The 26,248-nt window shown below is 56.5% G+C and overlaps 11 protein-coding genes across 11 annotated transcripts; 5 read left to right on the top strand and 6 right to left on the bottom strand.

The window, feature by feature from the left end:
- Positions 1-3,080: 3,080 nt before the first annotated feature.
- Positions 3,081-3,323, top strand: IUM83_05659 (uncharacterized protein; the record flags this gene model as incomplete). The annotated part of the gene is made up of 1 exon (XM_067929808.1): positions 3,081-3,323. The coding sequence occupies one exon, from the start codon at positions 3,081-3,083 to the stop codon at positions 3,321-3,323; it is 243 nt and encodes an 80-aa protein (XP_067798369.1).
- A 110-nt stretch (positions 3,324-3,433) lies between these two features.
- IUM83_05658 (HEAT, type 2) lies at positions 3,434-6,145 on the bottom strand (the record flags this gene model as incomplete). The annotated part of the gene is made up of 3 exons (XM_067929807.1): positions 3,434-3,923; positions 3,986-4,121; positions 4,195-6,145. The coding sequence occupies 3 exons, from the start codon at positions 6,143-6,145 to the stop codon at positions 3,434-3,436; spliced, it is 2,577 nt and encodes an 858-aa protein (XP_067798368.1).
- Positions 6,146-7,728: 1,583 nt separating this feature from the next.
- Positions 7,729-8,415, bottom strand: IUM83_05657 (kinesin-like protein KIF13A; the record flags this gene model as incomplete). Its single annotated transcript, XM_067929806.1, has 3 exons — positions 7,729-7,755; positions 7,831-8,136; positions 8,215-8,415. The coding sequence occupies 3 exons, from the start codon at positions 8,413-8,415 to the stop codon at positions 7,729-7,731; spliced, it is 534 nt and encodes a 177-aa protein (XP_067798199.1).
- A 1,768-nt stretch (positions 8,416-10,183) lies between these two features.
- Positions 10,184-14,402, top strand: IUM83_05656 (myosin-like protein; the record flags this gene model as incomplete). Its single annotated transcript, XM_067929805.1, has 3 exons — positions 10,184-10,411; positions 10,485-14,112; positions 14,191-14,402. 3 exons carry the CDS (start codon positions 10,184-10,186, stop codon positions 14,400-14,402), a joined length of 4,068 nt encoding a protein of 1,355 aa, XP_067798373.1.
- Positions 14,403-14,645: 243 nt separating this feature from the next.
- IUM83_05655 (Multiple epidermal growth factor-like domains protein 10) lies at positions 14,646-15,147 on the bottom strand (the record flags this gene model as incomplete). The annotated part of the gene is made up of 2 exons (XM_067929804.1): positions 14,646-14,790; positions 14,870-15,147. The coding sequence occupies 2 exons, from the start codon at positions 15,145-15,147 to the stop codon at positions 14,646-14,648; spliced, it is 423 nt and encodes a 140-aa protein (XP_067798198.1).
- Positions 15,148-15,605: 458 nt separating this feature from the next.
- IUM83_05654 (uncharacterized protein) lies at positions 15,606-17,300 on the bottom strand (the record flags this gene model as incomplete). Its single annotated transcript, XM_067929803.1, has 9 exons — positions 15,606-15,744; positions 15,828-15,897; positions 15,965-16,074; positions 16,152-16,261; positions 16,316-16,405; positions 16,479-16,579; positions 16,647-16,820; positions 16,888-17,040; positions 17,132-17,300. The coding sequence occupies 9 exons, from the start codon at positions 17,298-17,300 to the stop codon at positions 15,606-15,608; spliced, it is 1,116 nt and encodes a 371-aa protein (XP_067798372.1).
- Positions 17,301-17,396: 96 nt separating this feature from the next.
- IUM83_05653 (Extracellular protein SEL-1) lies at positions 17,397-18,939 on the top strand (the record flags this gene model as incomplete). The annotated part of the gene is made up of 2 exons (XM_067929802.1): positions 17,397-17,534; positions 17,602-18,939. 2 exons carry the CDS (start codon positions 17,397-17,399, stop codon positions 18,937-18,939), a joined length of 1,476 nt encoding a protein of 491 aa, XP_067798371.1.
- A 159-nt stretch (positions 18,940-19,098) lies between these two features.
- IUM83_05652 (Laminin B type IV) lies at positions 19,099-20,438 on the top strand (the record flags this gene model as incomplete). The annotated part of the gene is made up of 5 exons (XM_067929801.1): positions 19,099-19,166; positions 19,243-19,330; positions 19,393-19,466; positions 19,541-19,658; positions 19,731-20,438. 5 exons carry the CDS (start codon positions 19,099-19,101, stop codon positions 20,436-20,438), a joined length of 1,056 nt encoding a protein of 351 aa, XP_067798197.1.
- A 123-nt stretch (positions 20,439-20,561) lies between these two features.
- Positions 20,562-21,838, bottom strand: IUM83_05651 (Metal-dependent hydrolase, endonuclease/exonuclease/phosphatase family; the record flags this gene model as incomplete). Its single annotated transcript, XM_067929800.1, has 2 exons — positions 20,562-21,239; positions 21,335-21,838. The coding sequence occupies 2 exons, from the start codon at positions 21,836-21,838 to the stop codon at positions 20,562-20,564; spliced, it is 1,182 nt and encodes a 393-aa protein (XP_067798196.1).
- A 206-nt stretch (positions 21,839-22,044) lies between these two features.
- On the top strand, positions 22,045-24,087 carry IUM83_05650 (putative conserved membrane protein; the record flags this gene model as incomplete). The annotated part of the gene is made up of 7 exons (XM_067929799.1): positions 22,045-22,246; positions 22,324-22,412; positions 22,482-22,542; positions 22,627-23,312; positions 23,386-23,784; positions 23,892-23,954; positions 24,025-24,087. The coding sequence occupies 7 exons, from the start codon at positions 22,045-22,047 to the stop codon at positions 24,085-24,087; spliced, it is 1,563 nt and encodes a 520-aa protein (XP_067798370.1).
- Positions 24,088-24,800: 713 nt separating this feature from the next.
- Positions 24,801-26,147, bottom strand: IUM83_05649 (DNA-directed RNA polymerase III subunit rpc6; the record flags this gene model as incomplete). Its single annotated transcript, XM_067929798.1, has 5 exons — positions 24,801-24,890; positions 24,958-25,064; positions 25,260-25,402; positions 25,784-25,886; positions 25,973-26,147. 5 exons carry the CDS (start codon positions 26,145-26,147, stop codon positions 24,801-24,803), a joined length of 618 nt encoding a protein of 205 aa, XP_067798213.1.
- Between the last annotated feature and the right edge of the window lie 101 nt (positions 26,148-26,248).

The following is a 26,248-nucleotide window of genomic DNA, read 5'->3' as shown; positions in this document are numbered from 1 at the left end:
TAGCGTTGGTAAATGGCGTTTGAAAATTTGTTTGGGGTAGGCAAGTTAGTGCTGGTCTTATGGTGTAATGGTTAGCACTCTGGACTCTGAATCCAGCGATCCGGGTTCAAATCCCGGTAGGACCTCGTTTTGCACTGCTCCTACCGGCACCACCACGCCCCGTTGTTGCTGCGCCGCACCTGCCGCACACGCGCTCCCGCATGCTCTCCGTTGCCATCATGCCTGCTACTGTGCTGCTGGTGATCGCCACTGCTGTTTTCGCCTCCGACATGCCGTTGACCGGTGTCTGAGCGTCCGATCCCGAGCCTCCCTTGCGGCTTCACTGGCAGTGCCATTCATCGTGACTGACAGTCTCCGAGCATGCCGCAGACCTTCCCAGTCGCATCGCGCCGTGATTCGCGGCGAAATGCAGTGCCGCAAACGGGCGACGACTCGATAGACAGAGGCGGGGATCGAAGCCGGCCGACCGGCAACACGGGTGTGTGGGCCTCGATACGGGGTGGTGTCGGTCCGTGGTGTGGGTGCGAGTCGGTGGAGAGGTGGGTGGCGGTTTGTGAGGAGCAGTATGTGGCGTGACTCGAGGGGGTTCCGGAGTGGGCGCGCAAGGGCTGGGTTAGGCGCTCTTATGGTGTAATGGTTAGCACTCTGGACTTTGAATCCAGCGATCCGGGTTCAAATCCCGGTAGGAGCTCGTTTTTGTGCGCGGTTGCAAGCGTGTGGCGTGTTGGAGGCGCTGCGGTGCGTGTAGCGTTGGTAAATGGCGTTTGAAAATTTGTTTGGGGGTAGGCAAGTTAGTGCTGGTCTTATGGTGTAATGGTTAGCACTCTGGACTCTGAATCCAGCGATCCGGGTTCAAATCCCGGTAGGACCTCGTTTTGCACTGCTCCTACCGGCACCACCACGCCCCCGTTGTTGCTGCGCCGCACACCTGCCGCACACGCGCTCCCGCATGCTCTCCGTTGCCACCATGCCTGCTACTGTGCTGCTGGTGATCGCCACTGCTGTTTTCGCCTCCGACATGCCGTTGACCGGTGTCTGAGCGTCCGATCCCGAGCCTCCCTTGCGGCTGAGCGAGGAGACGCGGTCTCATTTTGGCCGCGCTTGACTGCCTCAAAGTTACCGTGCTCCCTGATAACAGCCGGATCCGTCATGCCGACAGCATGTATGCTGCCCTGTAGAACATCGTGGTAAAACTGGAGTGCGTGCATGTTCTTCATCTCCTTTGGTGGCCAGACGGCGTTTCCACGTTGCGACCATCTATGAGCTCTAGGATACCACACAGGAATCCTCAACACTCGAGCATCCTTACGGAAAATATCCGTACCGCCGCCTTCTTGCTGCACGACTTCCAATGCGATTGATTGAAGCCATAAACGAATGTGAGACGCGTCTCTCAGTTGTTAGCTAGCTGATCCGCTGCCAGCATGCACATGATCACCGTAACCAGCGCGTCTGGCATGGTATCAACTGTCTGCACAAATTCTCGCAGCTCCTTGACACCCGCGAATACGTTCGCAGTCTCTTCTGCTGCCTGCTCGAGCAGCTCGGCGTCAACTTCAGCTAGGAGCGCCGCGGCATCGTTGCCGTTGCCGATGTATCCTCTTGGCATGGCACGATTGAGCTTAAATTGAAGTGTTGACTTATGCACCGGGCGGCAACTTGCGTTGTGAAGGCTGCCTCTAGCACTGTCCTCGCCCGAACCAAACTCTGCTCCCAGTTTCCTAAGGATACAGAATCCAGGTCCCCACACAAAATGGGTAAGTGGGACTACGCCAACCTCTCGCGTCGATCCTGGCATTGAACTAACCAAGCCCAGCACATGTGTCGCAGCAGCAAGCGAAACTTGCGCTGTCGTCAGGCAGACGGGTTCAATGTCACTCCGCGATTCCAACACTAAAGAGGCGAATGAGAACTTTCACACCAAGTTAGCTGTGACTTTACGAAACCATGCCCTATTGCAAGATAGCGAACAACAGCACGGTGCGAATTCGCACAACATGCACGCGTCTTATTCTGCAGCAGGAGTGCGAACGTACCGAAACCTGTGCACATTGCGTTGGTCTGGTACCTGATGGGACACTGCGGTCAGTTCGGATGTCCCACCACCACGAGCTGCTAGCCCAGCAGCTCCCAGAGCACCATGGTGATTGATTATGCTCATAAAAGGCTCGAACACTGTCGTGTGCCACGTAGACCGCCACGACAACATCCGTCAAATCACTGCAATTGCACCGCAACGCCCCTATCAGTCTGTTGAACAGCACCACGTTGTTGCAGCTGCCACTGCTTGTGCACTTCAATCTAAAGTGCCAATACCGCCCAAATCGACATCCGACGCGTTTTCTACCGGGGAACACGACAGCGAGCGCCAGCCGCAGCACCATGACGTCTTCATGTCCGGCATGCACTTGATCGCCTGGTCATCACGGCGTCTGCTTGCCTGGTGTGCGCTCGAGCGCCTGATTCACCGACCTAGCGTTCTTACTCACACTTTTTATAGCGCGGGCTTTGTACGAGACTACAAATTCTTACAAGTTTCCCCCTGATTAAGGGCCGTTTTAGTTTAGGGGTCTTGACATGCAAGAGACCCGACGCGCCTACAGCAAAAATCGCGGTTTATCCCTGATCGGAGGGACGCCATACTTAGCCGGAAATCCCTATTCCTAAAAAGGGACAGCCATTTAATGACGTCGCTTTGAAGAACATCCCTTCAATAGTATCCAGACGTTCCATTGGTTGCATCACCAAAATGTCGTTAAACCCAGTTTGCTTTCGCCATTTGTGGCCCTCATGTGATAAATTATCACCCTAACCCTTTCTCAAAACAAATCTATCCACTCGGTAAAAAGAACATATGAGTGATAAATAGGAGTGATAAATCAGAGCTACATGATTATAGGGGGCTTAGTCCCAATCAATACGTTCACATTTTCACCTCAAATTTGTATGGCAACTTATTAGTTAAATTTCACCGTCCAACATAATTGGGAAAAGTTTGCGATTCTAATTTTAGCCTTTGTGTTTCAAATTTTGAGACACAGAAAGGTTGGGAACTCAATAAGGTGTTTCGCTGCGTCAGCATGGGGGTCTTCACGCCGTCTCCGACCATCAACTACAACTTCGTCGCGGGCGTGTACGCCTTCTTCACCGCGCTGTGCGCTCTGCTGTCGGTGCTGCACTTCTACACGCCGCAGTTGGAGGGCTTCTACATCGTGCTGGTGCCATTCGTGCCCTGCTTCCTCTGGAGCCTGGTGGTGCGCCACCGCTGGCTGCAGCAGCCTCAGGCGGACGAGAACGCGGACGAGTCCAAGAAAGACAAGTAGCTCAGCTCACGAGACGGGGCCAATACAGAGGAGACCGAAGACACTTAACCGCTTCACTGGGATAGTTATATAGACGATTTCGGCCAGCACCCTATGACACTTTGCCTCACTCACGCAGCTGCTGCCTTCGTTGCGGACAGCAAGCGCTCCCAGCACTCTACGTACGACGCACCGGTGGGAGAACTCTCCTGCTTTTCCAGTTCTGCCTGCACTCGTCCCACAAAACCCGTGAGCGCCCGCTCATAGCTCTGCGCCCGCGCGCACTGCGACTTTTTGGCGTTTTCCTCTGCTGCTTTCGCGTTGACCGGGCTGCTGATCTTCGCGCAAGAAGGCTCCACCGGTGGCTGCTCGGGCTGTAAGGTACATTGGAAGAGGTTGTTCAGCTCGGAAGCATGCGCCAGCAGGAGAGGAACTGGCGCTGAGGTGAGAATTTGCTCAAACGCGAGCTGCGAGGCGCTGTGCGGTGACCATTGGACGGCCAATGTGTTCTGGAGATCCTGGAGTACGCGTTGCAACAGGGGTGAGCTGTGCTTGGCGTACAGCTGATCCATGGTCGTGAGCATCTCAAGGGACACTAGACTCCTTAGCGCACTCGCGGCCCTGGTTGGTGAACACAGGAGAGCGTTAAACTCGCCATTAAAATGTTAGTGGTAGAAACTTACTTTGCAGCGGCAGCAGAGCAGTACGAACTGGCAACCACCACGATTCCGATGTCGAAAATCCTCGAGTAGCTCTGCTCCATCGATGTCAAGCGCCCGCGCTCCAAGAAAAATGATGTGACTGAATCGCTTCCACTTCCTGTACATGAAAGCAGCGAATACCACAAGTCGGATCAGTGGCGTAGACTAGATGCATGAGAAAAGCAACGTACGCTCTAGTAGCTTCGTGATCTGCAAAAGTACTTGACTCAGTGCCAGCTTCATGGTCTTGCTCTCTAGGTCGAGAATCGAAGGGAGCACAATCGTGTTCAGGATTTCAGGCACGTGGGGTAGGACCATTTTGTCCAGTGAACCTTGCAGCAGGCAGTGAAGGATTTCTAACGCAATGGCTGTCTGTGAAGCTGCGGAGGCGCTACCTCCCACCGTTGCAGCTATAGGCACAACAACATCAGAGTCTCCTCGGATACGTGTGAGCAGGAGGGGGAGATATGTTCGTGGAGCCGCAAACCGTCCAGTAAGGTCTGCGCACTGCCGCAGCTCTGGGAGTAAGTCGTTATCACCACCCCATGTCCGCAAAAGTGTGTTCACTAACAGATGAACGTCCACCGTAATGGTCTCCTCGCAGTAAACTAGCACGCACTTAAGAAGACGCACGGCGTGCGCGCGCGTAGCATCTTGCCAATTGGCAAGCTCACGCAAGATTGGATTCAAGAACCTTCTTGCTCGCCCGCGAACAAACAGCCTCGTGCCCAGCGCTGGTCGACCGGCGATAAACGGCGCGGGCAACTGGGCCCGGTAGTTGTATGTGGGATTTTTCCCGTCGACTCCATACTGCTTGATCTCAATCACTTCCTCCCCATGCTCTCGCTCGTATCGCTCGCCAAGAACTTCGAGAGTTTTCAGAGCATCCTGAGAGATCGCGGCATCTTCATCACTCACAGCGCTGAGCAAGTATGGCAGCAACCGGGATTCGTGATCGTAACGATCTGGAAGGTTGACCATCCAGTCACTGATCATGGCGAAGAAGGCTCGGCGGACCATGGGGTTCCGGTCTTGGTCCAGCTTGGCGAAGTAGTTTAACCGCACTTCGGTAGTGTAGAAAGACGCCACAGGAATGACATTCTCATCACGGTGGCCAATTAGATCTACAATGGCCTCAGTGCCGCTGCCTTTGCACTTCTCGACGTTCGGACAGGTCACCAACGCGCGAATGCCCTCCACCACAGCGACTCTCACTCGTGCAAGTCGGTGAAGTAGCAGTGGCATGAGTGTGCGCACGGCTGCTACGCTGAAGTGCTTCATGACCGACACCATGTGGTTGCTAATGGCCGCCAAGATCCGGCAGCTCGCGATGTTGATTTCGTGGAAGTCGTCGTGCGCACCGCTTATCAGTAGCAACAGAATGTCAAAAATATACGCATGAAGGATGGACGATGCTCGGCGCTCGAACGCGTTCTGCAGGACAGCGTCCACGAGCCCAAGCAGCAGTAAACGGATTTCCTCGGACGGCTCGTCAGGTTTAATCCGGGCGACTTGGTTCTCTGCCACGTAGACCCTCCCTCGCTTGAAGGCGTCATGCAGAAACTGGTCACGAGAGAAGACCTGGTTCTCCTCGTCGTAGCCGTACTGACTGTTGATGCGGTTGGTGATCGCTGGCATCAGGTACGGAAGGTAGCGAAGCAGATCCTCCTCCTTGGCAATGCACTTGGTCGTGATGCGGATGCAGATATCGCGCACCTTCTCCACCGGGTCGTTGAAGCGCTTAAACAGCGGCTTGGCCATCTCTGCGAACACTTCGGGCGCTGTCATGGTGTCCGCTGCCTCCGGCGTCGCCTCCTCTTTGGAGTCGTCCCTCAGGAACTGCGATTCCAGCGCCAGCGCCGCCTTCTTGCGCACGCTGCGCTGCTCCGAGGCCAGCCGGTTGATCACCTTCGGCAGGCTGAAGGGCTCCTCGTGCTTGCTGGGCTTGCAGTCGGAAGCGCCCGGATCCGAGTGCGTCGCCGACACGCGCGCAGCTCGTCGGCTGCCGGCGCTCTTGGCGGATTTCCTGGAGGGGCCCCCCGTCGCCATGGATTTCTTCAGCAGCCGCGAGACCTCGACGCCCCGGAACTCGTTCTCCAGCGCCAGCTCCTGCCAGAGCGCATCGACGTCGCGCGTCCCCATGGCTGTCGGCGGATCTAGAAGTGACAGCCAAGCCTGAAAGGTCGCGAACTGCTAAGTACGACTCGGTTATTACGCTCGAATCGTACTGGGCGAGATTCCAAGCTGTGAAGCGTGCGCTTCATTCGTCGGCGCGATTGTCGGTGTGCGCTATGGTGGCGGAGTGGAATACGTCGTGGCCGGACTCGAAATCGGCGCTGTTCGCGGTCGACCTAGAGGACCGAATGGCGACCCAAGTGCGGAGAAAACGATACGATCGCGGTGGCATTTACGCCGTCCGTGTCAAAGACCGCGGCTAGTTATCTGAAGGGGGAAATCGCGGTGAATGACGTCGTGGCTGCGCTGAAGATGCACGATGTGGACAGCTCGATGGTTCCGAATGCCACAGACCGCATGTTCGTTCGTCTAGCTAATGGTCTTTGCCCCCGAGATGAGTCCGCCAACGGATTAAACTCTTTGGCAAGCCTTTTCAGAGGAACCGTGTGCAAACCTAGTGGAGGATTCGGGCCGTCTCGGATCACGAGTGAAGGCAGTGCCAGCAGCAACGAATCCGATTGGAAAGACGATCTCAAGTTTATCATCCCAGTTGGTGTGTTCATCTTCTTGCTGGGGTGCGCGGGATTGATTTACCTCTATTGACAGCAAAAAAGAAATTCTCCGCACAGGAGACCCCCAAGGAGGTGGAGAAAGATGAAGCGTCCAGCCTTCCATACGTGCTGACAATGCACTCAGTAGTGTAACGAGAATGCTTGTAGCGATGGTATGAATGCATAGTAGCAGTAAAGTAAAGATACAGTTGAATTCAAGACGGTGCTAGGATCAGAAAGTGTCGAGTCTAACAGTAAATACTACGGTAGTATTCGTGCGAGTTGAGCTATGACATCTCGAATGCCAGGGGCCGCTACGCTCCCGCAGAGGCAAGCCTCAATGAGTCCGACGGTGCAACAGCCACTATCAACATCGCGACTGTCATCTCCAGCGGGTCTAGCCTTCGCGAACAAGAAAGTTCCTCTTCGTCGTCGGATCAAAATGAAGAACTTAGTGATTTTGTGCTGCTGGGTAATACGTCAGCCGCAGGAGAATGGCTTGACGCTACTGCAGACAGCAGGGCTCTCTATGAAACTGCTAGTTGGTTCGTGATCGAAGACGGAGCTGAGCATGAGAAGTTTTCAACCTTCTGGGCAAGATTTCATGGTGTGAACTCAACGATATTGTCGTCGCAGTCGATATGCGCCATGGTGGTGGTGGGATGACAACTCTTGGGCTGACAGCGATGCTGTTCTAGCTGCCGTCGAGATCGAGAATCGATTACAAGGCAACTGCGGAGAGAACGACACCATCGCTCTGGCGTTCACATCAGCTATCACGAATACGGTTGATGCCTATCTTGAGGGCGAGGTTGCAGTGAACGATGCCGTGACGCCGAAAGACGTGGACAACGCTAGCCTGTCTGAAGCGTTGACATCCTCGTCGAAATATGATCGCATTTTCGTTTGGCTTGCAGGCGACGTATGCGCGAGAGATACGTCCACGGCAACAACACCACAGTCGTCGCTCGGCAATCCGGCGAGGCAGAGTTTTCCGCATCACTCGGCGCTCGTGTGACCCAGAACCTGTGCATACAGACGACGGCGGCGGCATCAGTGCGAGACCCACGGTGATCGGAACCCTCGGGCATGCGCACGCACCTCTATCGAGAGGTTACTGTCGGTCACGTACTTGACGAGCGCGTCACTGACGTCCACCACGTGTCGAAACTCCAGGCCGAGCGGGCCCGAGTCGCCATTCGCATCGACCTGGAACCTCGGCGTCTGGGTGCTTGTCTCGCGGAAGAACGTGTAACGCAGTGACAGATGCGAGAACCGCTGCGGCGCGACCTGACTGAGCCGGAGGAGCTCTACGCGGTACTGCAGCGGTCGATCCATGTACTCGTGCACCTGCTCTTCGGAGCTATCTACATCGACGCGCTCGTAGGGCACGAACTCGTCCTCCAACTGCTTCAGAAACGCCTTCGTGAGATGGATGGCCAGTGGCTGTACATGTAACAGGGTAACAAAACCACTTCAACTTGCCCGCTTGCTGCTGGCGCGCTGCGCCACCGCCACGTACGGCGTGATGCGGAGCTGCAGGCGGCCAATGACTGTGCCGATCCTCGACACGACCGTCGTCACCTCGTCCGCGGTGAAGAAGTAGTTGAGCACGCCCAGGTACACGACGCACTCACCGAGCAGCGACGGTTTGGCGTCTATTGACGACGCGGCCGTTGGTGCCATTTTACAACATGCACTTTAGCGAAACAACCGAGTGAGGTCGGTCAGTTGCCCAACCATTCTAGCCTGTGCGTTCAAGCATGGTTCCCTCGGATCTTCGAGGCCGTGGATGTAGGACTGCAGGTGGGCGGAGCCCAGACTGCAAAGCTGTTACGTGCGATCCGCGCTATTAATCCGCGCTGCTTTCGGAGCTTCTGGTTCTGAGGGGGAGTGCCATACGGCGGATATAGATAACGATAACGCTGGACCAGCAAAGATGGTAGTCATCTCGCCATGGCTGCTGATCTCACCCGAGGCAACAAGCTTCTTGCGGTAACGCACGTAGCCCTGCGATCTTATACGTTGAGCCGCGCGCGAGTGGTGTGGCTGCATTTCCCAACTGCTCACGATTCCAGCCCGAGCCATGCAAGACGACACGCTCCCCGAAAGGTACTTTCCCCCCCTGCTCTCTGCGCGGCGAACAGTGGCACCGAGCTAATAAGTCTCTTTCGGCCGTCCCAACGCAGACCATGCACGCCGCGGAAGCGGCTCCAGCTCGCGCAGGAGGAAGACCGTAAGACCAGCCAGAAATTCACGCGCGAGGCGAGCATCCGCGACTTTTCCACCTGCTTCGTGGGCTCCATGCTGCAGGCCGCCGTGGGGGCGAACTGCGCGCGGAGCTGACCGCCGCCCTTGCCAAGACAAGACCTGACAAGAGCGATAGAGCCCACCAGATAGACTGACCGCGACACTCCGCCTCTCGCTCTGACGCCATTCTCAGGAACCGCGTGGCGAGCAGAACGCATACGGCGGCGGCACCTACCAGAGACTATGGACCATACAATAATAAAGGTGGCGGACCACATGCGGCCCGCCTCTGCTGATCGTCGTGCAGTTGTCGCAGTCGACTCGTTTAACCCTCCAGCCTACACTTTCCACGCGCCCTTGAAGCTCGCTCGCTGGCCGAGCGAGGCTTCTTCTCAGCGCCATCGACCCCACGATCCCGGTCGCCGCTCCTTTGCCCGGCGGTGAAAGGCAGGAAGGCAGTCCTGGCCGCCGCCGGCGACTGAATCCATAGCAGCATCGCCCTGGAAAAATGTGCCGGAATTCTTGTGCGCCAAAGCAGTTGCGGGGATCAGCCTGCGACGGCCACAGCCGGATTGTTTGTTTACACACCCGCGCTCGAGATGGATACTCTCTGAGTCGCGGGCCATGCAGAAAAAAGAGAAGAGCTGCATCCCGCGGTCGGCGAAGGACGAGCACCGCGAGCGTGGGCAGCCAGAAGAAGCGATGCTCCTCGCAGCTCTGGTGCCCTAGGCTCCGCCAGCCAGCACCGCCGGATGGCGGGCGGTGCGCCGCGGTGGCCCACACGATGGCGGCGGCAGTCCTATTCCGCTCCAAGCCATCCGGATGAGCCTCCGGCCCGAGCCCTTTTGCTAATATTTTTCGAGCGAATCAACCAAACCCCGCGCAAAGCGATACGCTTTACGCGCTGGAATCCAAAGAATTAGGCGCGTTAGAAAGAGCCAGTAAGTGGTCAGAACGGAGTTGATTTCAGTATGCTTCGTGCGGCCGCGGCTCCGACAAAGTACGAAATCACGCGGATTTACCGGCAACCCACCTAATTCGGCGCCTAAATTCGATACGCGGGTAGAAACCGAGTGCGCAACAGGAAACCACCCGCCACAGGCATCGCACTCTCGATTCCGCACTGCCCGCTCACACTCTCACGCTCGGGGTCTCCGCAGCGTACGCACTCGGTCTCTGAAGCCTCGACTGACTCTCGGCCGCCATGGAGAAGGGCGTGGGCGTTTGGCTCCGCGACGCGGACACGGACGAGTGGCACCGCGCCACGGTCGTCCGGCTGGGCGAGCCGCGCGACGGCGCCGACGAGCGCGAGGTGACGCTGCGCCTGACCGAGGGCCCGCACGCGCGCTCGGAGAAGACGCTGCAGGTGGACGTGAAGGCGCTCGAGGAGGAGCAGGTCGACGGCGTGCTGCTGGCCAATAGCAGCGACATGGTGCGTCGCGCTGGACAGCGCAGAGTGATGGTCGTACGCAGGCACTGACCTCTGACTGTTGTTGTTGTTGTAGGACGTCGTGGAGGACCTGATCCAGCTGCCGCACCTGCACGAGCCCGGCATCTGCCACACGCTGAACGAGCGCTTCAAGATCAACGAGATCTACACGCTCACGGGCGAGATCCTGCTGGCCATCAACCCCTTCCAGAACCTCGGCATCTACACGGACAAGATCACGCGCAAGTACATCCGCAACGGCGACAAGCGCGCCACGGGCCACGAGGTGCCCGACATGCCCCCGCACGTCTTCAGCATCGCCGACAAGGCCTATCGATCCCTCATGAACCCCATCGGCCACAGCTCCCACGGCGGCGCCGCCAACCAGTCCATCCTGGTGAGCGGAGAGAGTGGCGCCGGCAAGACGGAAAGCACCAAGTTCGTCATGAACTACCTGGCCACCATCTCGCAGCACAAGAACGCCACCGCCGACAGCAACGTCATGAAGCAGGTGCTGTCGTCCAACCCGATCCTCGAGTCCTTTGGTAACGCGCGCACGATTCGCAACGACAACAGCAGTCGGTTCGGCAAGTTCATCAAGATGGAGTTCTCGTCGCAGGGAAGCCTCATTGGTGCCTCGATCCAGACGTATCTGCTCGAGAAGGTCCGCCTCGCCTACCAGGCCGAGTCGGAGCGCAACTACCACATTTTCTACGAAATTATCGCGGGCGCCACCCCCGAGGAGAAGAAACGCTGGAACCTCAAGGCGCCGACCAAGTTCCACTACCTGAACCAGAGTACGTGCGTGAAGCGAAAGGACGGCGTTAACGACGCCGAGCAGTTTGGCGTCCTGAAGAACGCCATGCAGACCATGGGCTTCAGCGAGGACGACATGGAGAGCATTTTTGTCACGATTTCGTCCTTGCTGCACATCGGTAATCTGGAGTTTGACGAGACCCATCAAGCCTCTGGTACGGAGGGATCGGAGATCTCGAATTCTTGCAAGGACTCGATGAAGACGGTGCTCGATTTTCTGGAGGTGGACAAGGCAGGTTTGGAGCAGGCTATTTGCAACCGCAACATTCAAACTAAGGACGAGCACTACTCGATTGGACTGTTGCCGGATGCCGCTGAAAACGCACGTGATGCTCTCGCACGTTTCATCTATGGAAAACTGTTCGACTGGCTGGTCAGCCGCATTAACGAGATTGTGGAGAATGATGACCGCGACGTCCCCTTTATTGGCCTGCTGGATATCTTTGGCTTTGAGGACCTGGAGCACAACTCTTTCGAACAGCTATGCATCAACTACGCAAACGAAACCTTGCAGCAGCACTTCAACCTCACGGTCCTACGCATGGAGCAGGAGACGTACGAAAAGGAAGAAATTCAGTGGAGTTTCATCAACTTCCCTGACAACGGTCCGTGCATTGAGCTGATTCAGGGCAAGCCGTACGGTATTCTCCCGGCTCTTGACGAGGAGTGCATTGTTCCGCAGGGTAACGACCAGAACTTCGCGCGCAAGTTGTATCGCCAGCACGAGTCAAATGTGCACTTCAGCGCGAGCAAGACCGAGATGGCCAACCACCTGTTTGTTGTCCACCACTACGCTGGTCAAGTTACGTACGACACGTTTGGGTTCTGTGAGAAGAACAAGGATATTTTGTATCCGGAGATCACTGCTATCATCAAGCGCTCGTCAAAGCCATTTGTGCGTGGACTGCTTGATATCTCGCCAGAGAAAAAGACGCCGTCCCGAAAGACTAAGGGGCGTGCGTCAAGTGTGGCTGCGCGCGTGAGTCTGGGTTTGCAGTTCCGTACGCAGCTGAAGACACTGCTTGAAACGATTAACGTCACCGACTGCCACTACGTGCGCTGTTTGAAGCCTAACGACAAAGCCAAGGCCAACTTGCTAGTATCGAAGCGTGTGTGTGACCAGTTGAAGGCAGGCGGTGTTCTGGAAGCTGTGCGTGTTAACCGCGCAGGTTACCCTGTTCGTATGGCCCACCAGCAGTTCATAAAGCGTTACCGCCCCCTCGCAAACGGCGAGTACCTGCAACGCATTCCCGCAGAGGCAGCTGAAGAAAACTTCGACAGCGCCGAACGCAAGGAGGCTGCCAGCCTCTTGGTGCAGTTCTTGCTGAAGGCACATGCGGAGAGGTACCCCGAGTTGGCAGGTGTATCGGCAGACAACCAAGAAACTGCCGTCGCAGGCATTCAAGTGGGTCTGACGCGAGTCTTCTTCCGTCGCTCAGCAATTCAGTTCGTGGAAGCTCAGCTAGCGAAGCGCTACGGTGAATTTGTGGTGCTTATTCAGGCTGCTGTCCGCGGTCTGATTGCGCGTCGTCACTACGCTCGTATGCAATCTTCTGCAGTAGTGCTTCAGAAGGTGATTCGCGGTTTCAACACGCGTTGCCGATTCTACGTACTGCGTGAGCGTCACCGTAAGAAACAAGCTGAGCTGTTGCGTCAAAAGGAGCTTGCTGAGAAGAAGCAGCGCGAAGAGGAACGCCGCGCCGCTGAGGAGAAGCGTATCATGGACGAGAAGCGGAAAGCTGCTGAGCTGGAGGAGCAGAACCGCCTTACTGCTCAATCTGCGTCATCAGACCCTGTATCGGATGACTCCTCGGATGGCGACCGCGGTTCGTCAATGAAGTTTCGCAGATCGTCGAGGGACACAGAAGACGAACGTGGAAGTCGTGCAGTGTCTCGCTTCCGCTTTACCAAGGAGTACGGTGACGATGACTACTCAATGCCGAACACGTCTCGCCAGGTTGCGATGGATCCGGGTGACACTGTGCTTCACGTTGCTGCAAACTGCTGCAATGAGCAAGACGTGCTGAAGCTGCTTCAAAACGGCTCCGACATTAACGCTCGTAACCGCCGCGGTCGCACGCCGCTGCACACTGCCTCACTGTACCAAAATGTTGAGGTTGTGGGCATCCTTCTCGACTGGGAGGCTGACGTCCTTGTCCAAGATGACGACGGCAACACGCCGCTACACTTGGCTAAGGACCCACGCATTGCCCGGATGCTGCTGGAAGCTGGTTGCACTCCTAACATTGTTAACGCCGACGGCCGCACTGCTTTGATCGATGCTGTGGACCGTGGTGACGCCAAGACGGTAAAGCTGCTCCTGCACTTCAAAGCCGACGTGCTATTCCGTGAGCTTAAGCACCACCAGACGGCGCTTCACTTGGCGGTTCGCAAGGGCCACTACCAGATTGTGATGGAGCTGTGCAAGTCTGAGGATATTCAAGATTTGATTCTCCTGACTGACCGAAACGAGAACAACGCCCTCCACTTTGCTGTGTCCCGCGATCGCAAGAACGGATACCGCCTTGTGGATTACTTGATTAAGCACGGTGCTGAAGTCGACAAGGTAAATGCACGATTCCAGAGTCCTTTGGTTGTGCACATTATGACGACACGCCAGACCGACCCGGCAATCACGGAGCTGTTCCTCACACGAGGAGCTGACCCGAACATTCAGCTTGCTGACGGATCTACGCTGTTGCACGTAGCAGTCGAACGTGAACTGATTGACATTGGCTGCGCACTAATCAAACACGGGGCGTCTCTGAACGCGCCCGACGCCAAGGGACGCATGGTGATTGAGGTAGCGAACAAGAAGTTTTTGAAGAAGCTGTTTAGCGCGATCACACAGCCCCCTACTTGGATTGACGAGAAGGAGCGCAAGTCGTGTATGTTGTGTGGATCAAACTTCAAGTTTGGTAACCGTCGTCACCACTGCCGTCACTGTGGACGTGTATGCTGTTCAGATTGCTCGGCATTCACGGTGGAGATGCATCGGTTCCCGAAGGAGTTCCCTGGTCGAATGACCAACGGTGGCAAGCAGGTTAAGGACCCACAGCGCGTGTGCCGCACGTGCCACGCCGTGTTCAAAATGCGGTCGGCTCAGAAGGAGTCCAAGTCGGGCTTCATGGCGCGCGTGCTCGGGTACGAATGGGACGAGGTAACTGCTCCTAATTGAGCACGACCCCGTACAGAGAGCACTAGCGAGTAGAAGGGAAGTCCCTGACGATGTCATCGCGCTCGATCGGCGAGCTCAGATCACTGCAATCGACCGGGGCACCGCAGGCATGTATATGTCTTCCATTACCTATCTATCTAGCTGTAATAATTGCGAGTAGCGCGAAAGAAATACATCATCCATTTGCGCTTCATAGCCCGTATGTATAGCTTTGCTCGCTCAGCCTTCCAAGTAAACCTGTTGCTAGATTTCTGTCACATCCGCCAGCCTGTCGACCTCCGGGACGAGGAAGCCGCAGTCTGCTCGTAGCCCCAGACCGCCAAGACCATTGCTGCTTGCCATGCCATCGAAGCACTGGCAAGTTCCAGTGGAGTAGTCGCAAACACCACTGCAGTTGGAAAAGCAGACGCAATAAAGCAGTAGTAAGCTTTTGAACGGAGGTTGGTACCACCATCGCGAGTACGTACTTGTTGGAGCATTCCGCGTTCTCGTTGGTGCCTCGAACGGATCCGCTAAGCCCGTCACTGTTAATCGTGAATACAGGAAGCAATACGGTGTTGCGATCGGCGTTCACTTTCAGAGGGGGAAGATCTCCTAGAGCATCTATGAACGTGATGGAGATGATGTTCGCTGGTTGGCTGCTGAGCGTGCAGGCGCCGCTGCTTGGGCCTGCCGAGTACGATACTTCCACAGTGCCGATTGTTGAAACGGAGGCAAGAGCGGTCTGTAAGTCGGACGCTAGCATACTCGACGACAAAACTGGCGAAACTTGCCCACGGAAGCTGAGCGTGAAAGTGGCAAGTGCTGTGTATACGCAGGTAATGGTTTGCACCTCGCGCGTTTGGCCAGTGGTTCGTGGGTCATCGCCGCGTGGGCATGAACGTCGTGAACAATCGTGTCCCTCGAACCCGTCATCGCAGATGCAGCCCTGAATCTTGTTAAAATCCCAGGTAAGTGGATTGTTGGGAGTGTTGCCGTACGTGACGCTTAATGGATCGCCAAGATAGTTGCGGGCTTCTAGCGCCAACTCGGTCATCGTGAGGCACCGCCCATGGCCGTTGCAGGGTGTGTCGCCGCCTGGAGGACACAAGAGCCGTTCACAGGCGCCACCCTCAAACGGCAGCGGACATGTGCATTCGCCAAGTGCAACATCGCAAACGCCGATCCCTGAACATACTGCCATCGAGTGGGCGCGATTGTCTGCTATCGGTGTGTCGAACCAGGCAATCCCTTCGGGGCACGTCCGGACAGAACAATCTCCTGAGGTCCACCCAGCCACGCAGAAGCAGCGGAACTGAGGAGCGCCAGAGCAATATCCGTGACCACTGCAGGCAGTGTCACCCTGCGCACATCATTAAAAAACAACAGAACACAGATGCAATGAAATCTCAACATAGGTGTACAAAAGTCGCAGTTCCTTCGTACCGGGCAGGCGATAATGGTTGAATCGGCAGCTCCGCAATCACCGCGGTCACCCGGGTTACCTGCTCCATCACTGGTTGTGTAGCCGACGTAGCAAGTGCAAACGCCGGAAGTCAAATCGCAGTGACCACGGTTAGAACAAGCCTCGTTTTCCTTTGAGCCAATCTCAGCCGTTGAAATTATCAGTTCGGGCGTCATGCCAATTCCAGCGTGTACCAGTAGAGTCGAATCCCCCACGAGCAGCGGTAACCTAATAGAATGGAGAAGATAAAAAAACAGCATTTTTATCTAGTACTAAAAATCACTCCAACATTTGCAAAAACGTACGGCCCAAAGTTTTGTGTGAACTCGACAGTAACCATGTTCCCGTCAGCAGTACACATGGTTGTGCTGGTACCACCGAAAAGTACATTTACTTGTTGCAACGTATATAGCGCCTGCAGCAACTGATCAGTAAAATGGATTAAAAAAACAACAACGATGACACGTACGTTAAGTTTGTTGCTCACAACATCAGCAGTGTCTAAAGCATCAATTCGGACTGTCGTTTGCCCCCGGTATGATAGAGTTAGTGTCCCGCTCTGCCAAGATCATCAATAACTCGTTACCCCACGACGAATTAGAGGGAAAAAAGTATGAAGTACGACTGCGTACCGTTGCGGCACAGTAAACGGTTTGCTTCTCATTCTTTTGAAATCCAAACAGTGCGTCTGTGGATGCTCCCGTGAGCGGGTCGTCGCCGGTCGCACAAAGACCTTTTCAAATAAATTGCAATGTGAGCAGCAACAGTCGCAACTTTGCTCAATAAGGCATCACCCTTACGTTGAGAACAATCACCACCACCATAGCCGTCTTCACATACACAGCCATGCACCATATCGCTATCCCAGACCGAATCATAGATTACCGGAGGAGGCAGTCCTTTGTCCTTGCGCTGAGCGTTGAGCTTCATTGACCGGCACTCTCCATGCTTGCCACAATCGTTTGGACAACTCACTATCGCAGCCACAGCCCGCTTGAATTCAGCAACAATAACCATGAAATACTAGTACCCTAAACGTACTTCGGTTGCAAGCAAGCCCCGAGAATCCGACGTCGCAGGTGCAAACGCCTGTGGTGTAGTCGCAGGTCCCGCGATTGGAGCACACCACCAGTTGGTGGGCGCGGTCGGTGCCAATTGCGAGGTCATTCCACGCCGGGCCCATCGGACACGTGCCTACACCGCAAACAATGTAGCAACAACAAAAAATGAAAAACCAGCTTTCACGTCCCCGCTGCAGCATTGAGCCACAGCAAGTCGCACGTACGTCGAGAGCAGTCGCCGCCAGTGAAGCCTTCGTAGCACGAGCAGAAGTAGCCGTTGCCCTTGGTCGTGCACGTGCCACGGCTACTGCAAGTGTTGGGGCAATCTGCATGCACGCTTTCCCACCCAAACAGCACTATACACATGACCGCAACGATTCCAGCGCGATTCATCGCTGCTCAAGGTGCCTTCAACGTCTCTTCAAGATCAGCCACCAAATCTGTGTGGCGCACACCTCGCTTGTCACCACACATCACATTCCGGCCATCATGATGCAGCGACTGGGAAGGCGAGCGGCGGAGGCGGCGCGCGCCCACGTGGCCACCAACGGCCGAACGCTGCTGGCAGCTCAGAGACGACAGGCCGTCGGTGCACGCGCCTTCAGCTCCGCCATCAGCGAGAAGGAGGTGCGTCTGCTTTGCTCTTCTGAGCGCTATTGGCGTCTTGCTGACCGTCGATTGTGATTGATCCCAGGCGTACGAGGCGTTCGAGAAGGCCAGACAGCTCCTGGATGGGGACGACCTGCAGCAGGCGATGGGATACCTCGGGGTGGCGGCGCACGCCAACATCGCCGACGCCCAGTACCTGCTGGGCTCGCTGTTGCTGAACGAAGAGGAGGAGGAGGGCGAGGAGGAGCAGGACGAGGCCCAGCGCAAGAACAGGGAGTTGGTCAGGGACGCGGAGGCCAGTCGCCAGCGCTCCGGCCGCTCGGACGACCCCCAGAACATCAAGGAGATCCGCAAGAGCGCGCGCGCAGCCTACAAGCAGTACCTGATAGAGCAGAGACGCAAGAAGCAGGCCAAGGCAGCCCGCGCAGCGTCGGTGGTGCAGCATGCGACGACGGGCGAGCTGGACCGCGCGTTTGGCAAGGCAGTGGAGCTGCTGCTGGACCCGCAGTCCAAGCTGGAGCCTTTGATCGAAAACGGCGACGACGACCACGCCGAGAAGACGCAGCTGGACACGACCAAGGCGGTGGAGTGGCTGCGTCGCGCCGCTGACAACAGCAACCGCGACGCGCATGTGCAACTGGGCAATCTGTGTCTGAGCCACGACCCGCCGATGGCCCTCGAGGCCAGCGCCTGGTACACCCGCGTGACGAAGGACGAGAATCCGCACCCGGACGCGCTGTACAACCTCGGTGTGATGCTTTTCGAAGGCGTGCAGCACGCGGAGCCGCCTTTCCCTGGTAACAAGGGTGCCTCCATTCCGTTCTTCACCCGTGCTGCCGAAGTGGGCGATATTTCGGCGCAGTTTTTCATGGGAATGCTGCTACACCAGGGCGACAAGGACCTCGAGATTGAACCGAACTTCCAGAGCGGACTTATGCTTATTGAGACGGCAGCTAACAAGAGCCATCCGGGTGCGCTGTTCTACCTGGCGCAGCTCTACCGCTCGGGTGATGAAGCCAGCAAATTCCCTGCTAACCACGACAAGTTCCTGGAGAACCTGGATAAGGCAATGCAGGCTGGCGAGGCGGACGCGTACTTCTGCATGGCGGATATTTACTTCCACGGCAGCGATGGATTCGAGCAGGACTACGAGCAGGCGCGTGGGTTCTACATGGCGGCAGCTGAGCAGGGGCATGCCGACGCGTTCTGCTGTCTCGGTGCGCTGTACTACAACGGAATTGGTGTGAAGCAAGACTTCAAGAAGGCCTTCCTGTACTACCAGGAGGCAGCCGACCGGGATTCCATGGAGGCGTGGAAGAACCTTGCGGAGATGTACACCATCGGCCGTGGAGTGCCTCGCAACGAGGCCACCGCCAACGCGATCATCAAAATGCTCAAGAAGGCCCAGGCTGCGGAGAAGTAACATGCGCGGGCAAATGGTAGAAGACCTAGCTTCTAGCAAGGGTGTTTGGCCTGCAAATAATAGAGACTTCAATCGCAACACCAGCATCAGCGGAACTGTTCGGCTGAAAGGACACGGCACTTTGGTCTCACTATCAAACCCTGAAACGACGCAACGAATATGAGCTTGGCGCCGCTGCTTCACGTGCTAGTACTAGTGCTATGGGTGTCGTCAGCCTACGCAGTCAGGTAAATATCGCTCACAAACCGCGGTGGAGGAAAGCTCTTACTTATTGGTTTGCGCTCGTTATCGATTCCGTCAAAGCCCAATCGCACGGAACCTGGTATACCACGTCGACCCTGGAACGGAGCTAGTGCTGTATCTTAAAGGCTTCAATCTGGACGGAGCCAAGGTATTGACCGCTGGTGCGTAGAAACATTTTCACTTCGCTGCTAACCATTCTGCTGAATGTAGTTGTCATACACAATCACATCACTCCCGCTGAACGGAGAAATCTACCAGCTCTCAAACATCTTCAGTGAATACGGGTAATGCCTACCCCTCCTACTTGATCGAGCTGACTCAGCTAACGTGCTTTACTCGGGTCATGTTGCGAATTCAGCTACGATCCAAAGCGTGCAGCCTCACCAATCACTACCGTGCCCACGGTGGTCACTGGTTCTAACAACCGAATAGTTTTCCTTCGTCCTCCTTTCGGTGGCCCACGAAGGGACAATAAGGTAAAATGGAGATAGCAAAACCGCTTATTGCAGTAGTGGACTAAGTGTCTGATGCTTTTCGTGGTCGTGTAGTACGCAGAGTTCAGGTACACTGCCACGGATGGTGTCACCACCTCGAATGAAGGCATCGTCGTGATCTCCACAAGCGATGCGTTGGTATCCAGCACTTTCGACCTTGACGTAGACAATTGGGGAATCTTGGCGAACGGGGCAGGAGCCGATTCACAGCCGCATTTTCAGCCTATTTCGCGCGGAGTGCAGCTAAGCTACTACATCTACGGACTTGATGCAGTCATCCACCGTCGGGAGGATACGGGCGACGACTCCATGCTTTGGTATTTCACCGCCCCGCCCAAATTCCTCGGAAATCAGTGGGCAGCATACGGTGGCTCGCTGGACTTTGTGCTGTCATCGGCGGAGGGTAGTTTCGACCCGGCGAACCTGAATCTTGCGGGCTCCGGCCACCTGGTTGAGCTGGAGTGTGCGACTTGTGCACAATTCGCAGGTATAACGCTGGCGATGCCGCTTAGCCCGGTGTTTTCGTACGACGGGACTACCACACAGTTCTCGCTACCGCTGAACGAGCTTGCTGGTTGGGTGAAGGACCCGAAAAACATCATTTTGTCGTGGACAGCACCACTGCAGTGCGAGGTTGTGAACGTGCTTTCGGGTCTCTCGGCAGTACGAATTTTAGGAGACTTCACGCGCGGCTACGAAAGTGTTGCGCTGGACACAGTCACTCTACGACATGGTCCGGGACAGCCCGTTAAATGCTACTAGCATACCTAAACAAGTGAGACCCCCTCGGGAGTTTTAACGCACCACCAACTTGTCCCCGTAACGATAGCGTCAATCACGCAGCTCGCTTTAGTCACGTTGACGTATTTCTTTTGATTCTTATGTCTAATAAGTTCGCGGGGGAGGCAGTTGTGCAGGGCTTGGGAAGAGCACTTCAGCCTGAATGGGGTAGTGATCCGATGGGTAGCGGCCATTACGATCCTCCGTGATGACCTCCGTCGTGAGCACGGTCATCTCCGGACGGTAGAAGATCCAGTCAATGTGGTTGGCCGCGCGGACGGCAGTCTTCTCACCGTCGTTCTTAACGCCAGCCCAGCCGTGGTACGTGTACGAAACATCGCCGATCTGCTTTGCCGCTTCAGGCCAGGCTTCGCGCATCAGCGGCCCTCCCTCTTGCTTGGTGAAGTAGCTGTACGTGCTAGTGTGGCGGTAGGTGTTGAAATCGCCCATGAGGAAGAGCGGGGCATCACCCGCGATCTGCTGAATGCGTTCCCACAGCAGCTTGGAGCCCTCCTCGCGCGACCTCGGACCGACATGGTCCAGCTGCGTGTTGAAGACGAAGAGCTCCTGTTGAGTCGCGCGCAGACGGAACTTGCCCCACGTCACCATGCGCACACAGGCCGCATCCCAGCCCTGCGTGCCCGGCGTGTCCGGCTGCTCCGAGAGCCAAAAGTCTCCGTTGTCGAGGCGCTCCAGCACGGCTCCGTCGTAGAAGATCTGCTCGAACTCGCCGTTCTCCTCGCGCTCGACACCGAAGCGTTCGTACGGGTGTTTCAGCAGCCCCTAACGTCCGACAACAACGACAACATCAACAGTAACAGCAGTCAGCACGGTGTAACTTTGACCCAGTGTCTCCTCCCTGCTCCAGCTCAGCTCACCTCCAGCTCCGCGAGCTGCGTCTTGAGCCCCTCCTGCGTGCCCATGATGGCCGGGTGGTAGCGGTCGATGATGTCGGCCACGTGGTCCTTGCGGAAGCGCCAGCTATTGAGGCCGTCGCCGGTGCCAGCGAAGCGCAGGTTGAAGGTCATGACCTTGAGGCTCAGCGGCGACGAGCTCAGCGTCTGCAGCTTCTGCCGCTCCAGCCCTGGCTGCTCCTGCTCCTGCTCTGGCTCCTGCTCCGCCGCCGCTGCACGTAGCCGCGGCCTGTTCTCGTTGCCCGACAGCGCCGCCGCGGCCGCCGCCTGCTGGTCGATGGACGTCGGCGCGCCGCCCACGGGCGCCACGTCGCGGAAGCTCTGGTAGCCCAGGAAGAGCAGGAACACCACGACGGTGCCCACCGTCACGAACACGCGGTCCATGGCGGACGCGCGCGGCCGCCGCGCCTGCGAGTGGCGGTAGTACGGGTTGCGCGGCGCCGAGTTGCTCGGGAAGAAGCCGCTCATCGGTCCGATCGGAAGTGCCAACTGCCCCACTGCGCGTCAGACGTGCGCAACGTTTCAATGCTGATCCGAGTCGCTTGAGGCGTCTCTATTGGATGAAAATGCGTATCGATTCGTGGACCAATCCGGATCGAGAATACATACCATTGGTCGAAATACGCCGTGAGTTTTTTTGGTGGCGATTAGAGTGGGAACCCGAGCTTGGGAGCATGGGGGACGGCGGCGCGGAGGCGCTGCGCGCCATGGAGACGCGCGCGATCCGCGAGGCGCAGCTGGAGACGTACACGAGCAACCTAGGGTCGGTGGCGCTGGTGCTGGCGGCGCTGCTGTGGCTGACGCTCCCGCCGCTGTGGAGCGTCGTCAACGGCGAGTGGAGCGCCGCCATCCTGCCGAGCCTTCTGGCCATTGCCGGTGCGCGCGATTGTATAGCGCTCTGTATGGCTGCTGCGAGTGTGCGTCTAACTGATGCAATATGTTGCACGCTGCAGGCCACGGACTTTTCGTGCTGTCGGTGCTGCTGGTGCTGCGGGTGGCGCAGGTGCAGGGGGAGGAGCTTCTCATCCAGTTCAATGCCAAGGTGGGCTCGGCTGTTGCAGGGGGAAGGGAGAACGTTGCTGACCGTTTTGGTTTTGCTGCATGGTGACAGTACTTGGCGCGAGTGAGCAAGCCGGAAGCTGCCCCGGCTCCGCTGGATCGCGCTGCTCAATGTGCGTTCGGTGCCTTGTTAATTAGGATTTGATGCCGGGCTTTGTGGACTAAACTGGAGGATACCTGGTGCTTGGGGACTGTAGTGGACGAGGTGATGAAGCTCAACTCGCTGCGCGGACGGTTGAGCAAGAAGGCTTCGTCAGGTGGGAAGGCACAGGTGCAGGAGAAGCGCTCGTTCTTCGACCCAGCCCCTGTGAAGACCGTGGAGGACGGCAAGGCGTACCTTCGTCGTCTCCAAAAGGCACAGAAACAGAAGGAGGCGGAGGAGTCAATGCAGTCGGCGTCGGCGTACGGCATGGAGAACTCGTATCAGAGCGATGCCTTCGGCATTTATGGCAACGCGTCCATGGTTCCGCGCGTTTACCAGGCGTCAGGCTTTGACCCTCACCTTCGTGATGTCAGCATTGGCGATGAGGAGGAGGACCCGCTTCGCACGTCGTCGCTTCCGCACATTGCGTGGCAGCAGCTGGAGGAATGGGGGCTGGCCATGTTCATGCACCTGTACTGCCGCAACATTCGCCGTCTCTTAGCATATCACGTGAAGGATGTCGTTGAGGCGTTCCTGGAGAACGCCAACGCTCTGAATGAGTGCGGTGTTATGGCGGACGTGCTGCTGCGTCGCGTTCCGTCGCAGGCACTCTTGTGCCCGCCAGGACAAACCAACCAGATGACCAACGTGTCGCTGTCGGATATGCTGCACAACCTCGCGAAGAGCCCCCTGTTTTTCAGCAAGGAACGAGGCGTGTATCTCTTCGAGGAGCACCAAAGTGTACGTGGCACTATCTATTTTTCCCTGCATTTGATAATTTATGTGCTTCCCAATAATTTGTGTGCACATGTAGTTTGAGAAATACCTGAACGTTGGTGATCCTAGTAGCACCGACTATTCGTCGCTAGAACGCCAGCAGTACGTCTTGGAACGACTAATTATGCTGTCGAAGGACCGAAGTCTTGATCGGTTCCGGTGGAACAAGGGCTCAGCCTGGAAGGGAAAAGAGTGGACGGAGAGCCTACCTACGGACGCTGAGATTCTGATGAACACGTTCTGCTGCATGATGGATAACATGCTACCCGCGGATAACGAACGTGACCGGCCATTCTGGAAGTCCTACTACTTTAGTAAGGGTCCCAACCGGCCATTCACGCCACGTGTGCGCAGTCGCCTCTTCCTCGTTCAGACTGTCGGGCGTCCACCTCATTTCAAGGCGCTGGTGAAGGGTGCGGTGCGCGAGATCGTCCCGGTACGATTCTTTACTACCTCTCTGAAGTGGTGTTGGCAGGCGGTCACTCCCGAGGTTGTCCCCGATCAGCGATACTAACTGTAGCTTTCCTCGCGTGTTGGTTGCAGGGAGAGGAAAACTGCTTCCACGCTATCGTCGTGTATCTTCACGCGGTGAAAAAGATGAAAGCGGTAAGTGATCTCTTTGCCGCGGAGGCGTGCCGCTGCACTTTTCCCGTTCTCTAACGCGTGGTTTTATCAGGGCTACTTGGAGAGCATCAACCTGCACCGGATCATTGAGCAAGTCTTCGACGTTTCCAAGTAACACGCAGCAGGAGTAAATGCAACTCAGTATGACGTTGCCTCCCATGTATCACGTGTTCATAAGTACTTGAGGACTCATCAACGCCAGTGTCCAGGTCGGTACAACACATGTGTATCATACATCTTCACGAACTCACCGCACAGGAACATTCTTCGTGCAGTCCTTTTCATGAGCTTTGAGGTTTTCCCGTGTCTTGAACCTCTTTTGGCGACTGGACGGGCAATACGAACACGCATACGGACGCTCGTTCTGATGGCGCCGTTGCCAGTGACGTTTCAATGTTTGCAAATTCCGCAAACTTTTACCAGTCGACTCGGCATATTCACACTCCTCCTCGGGGCAATACTTCGGGCCTACAGGGAGGGGTGCTTGTTCTCCAGTCACTTCCGTCATCAGTGCCTCAGGGTGCTGTTTGCCGTGAAATGTGAGCTGATAAAAGTTTGCAAAGCGGTTGCGGCAGATGCAGCACTCAAACGGCTTATAGCCATCACGAAGCATTTCGACTGGCGCGGTGGAGGCTGGCACAGTGCTAACAGCTTTTTCAACTCTTGGACGCGTAGGAGCAGGCTGCAGAGATGCTTCCCCACGCAACCGTGATACTTCAGCTTGCAACCGCTCAATTTCGTCCTGCTGTGCTCGGATTGTATCGTGAAGATGTTTGCTGTCATCTGTCTGGGAAATTATGCCGCTTTGAGCACCGCCCCCTTCATTTATCACTCCATGTCCACCGGCCCCGCCAGGTTCCGCGTTAGACCCACTGATTGAGGGTCTAGCCAAGCCTCGAGGCGAAAGGGATGTAAGCGCTGACACGGCTGCAGCTGTGCGATGTGCAGCGTGGACCTTCAGGTGAGCCATCAAGAGTTCACGTACACGAAAATGCTTCCCGCATTCTTGGCACGCAAATGGTGTGAGTGGTGCAGTCAGCACTAGCGGCGAGGGGTTCACATTAGCGTCAATTCCTGCAGCTGAGCCTTGACCTGGAGCGTAAGCCGTCAGTGGAACGTGTGTGGATCGATGAAAGCGCATCGCTGCGCGAGACGCGTAACGTTTGCTGCACCCAGGAACGCCGCAAACGTAAGGCTTCTCACCGGTGTGCACACGAATGTGCTCTTGCAGCGTAGATGCTCGCGCAAATAGTTTGTTGCAAGTTGGACAGCTCAACTTCTTCTCACCCGTGTGCACAACCGTGTGGTCTCTCAAGTGAGCGCTGTCCGTGAACGACTTGCCGCATCCAGGATGCATGCAGAGAAAGTTGCGCATCCGCATAGGACCTGGAATTCTTTTGCGCTTGCGAGTTTGCAGCGCTGTCGACGTACTGGTTAGCACAACAGGCGGCGTTGGGACCACTAAGGTACGCGGCAGTGGCAACGCTGCCAGTGCCGCCATGGAAGCACCAGCGCTGACGTTTCCGCTTTCCACCGCTGCAGCAGCACTCAGCCCACCCAGCCCATTAGAGCCTTGATTCACTTCGTGCGTCGTTTCGCTAGTCGACACATCAATTCTGTGCTCTTCAACATAGTGGGGGTACTGGGGCCCCTTCTCTTCGGCGTCGTCAGCACTCGAACCGCCGGTACTTCCCGATCCAGCCGCCGAGCTTGTGAGCAGAGCCCCCAACGGCGGTGGCGGTTGGTGCGTCGTCGCCGCCAGAAATCTCGGCGTTAAGGGAGACGGAGACCACAGCGGCAACGCCACCGACCTGTAGCCCGCCGCTCCAGCAGCCGACGAGGACGCAGACGTCGCCCCCGCAGCGGAGTTTGGCGCGTTCGACGGCGGCGGGTAGCCTCTCATCGGCTCCACCTCTTCACAATGCACCACACCATAGTTTTACACTATTAGCTTCCTTCAATTACTAGTATTATAATACAAAACGGGGTTGAGGCGCCACCTTCATGGGGAAAAGATGCCAGGCTGGGATTGGCCGGGAGCGCTCTCTCGCGGGCCCCTGGCGCTGGGAAGAGGCTCACAGCGACTAGAGACGAGGAAGAGGACGCCGAGGAAGGCGCCGGGGCCTCCGGGGCCGCGTGGGCGGCGTGGCGAGCGTCGAGCAGCGGCCTCTCCATGGGAACAAGTACCCGTGGTGTCTCAAGACGCGGTGAAAGGCGAGATGATTGGACGAAATGCAGCGTTGAAGTGAATCTATGTATGGGGTTTACGTAGCACG

The sequence above is a fragment of the Phytophthora cinnamomi genome, assembly GCF_018691715.1.
Source record: "Phytophthora cinnamomi strain GKB4 chromosome Unknown Contig10, whole genome shotgun sequence".
Taxonomy (NCBI): domain Eukaryota; phylum Oomycota; class Peronosporomycetes; order Peronosporales; family Peronosporaceae; genus Phytophthora; species Phytophthora cinnamomi.
The sequence above is the reverse complement of the archived record's forward strand: the minus strand, read 5'-3'. Positions and strand labels throughout refer to the sequence as shown.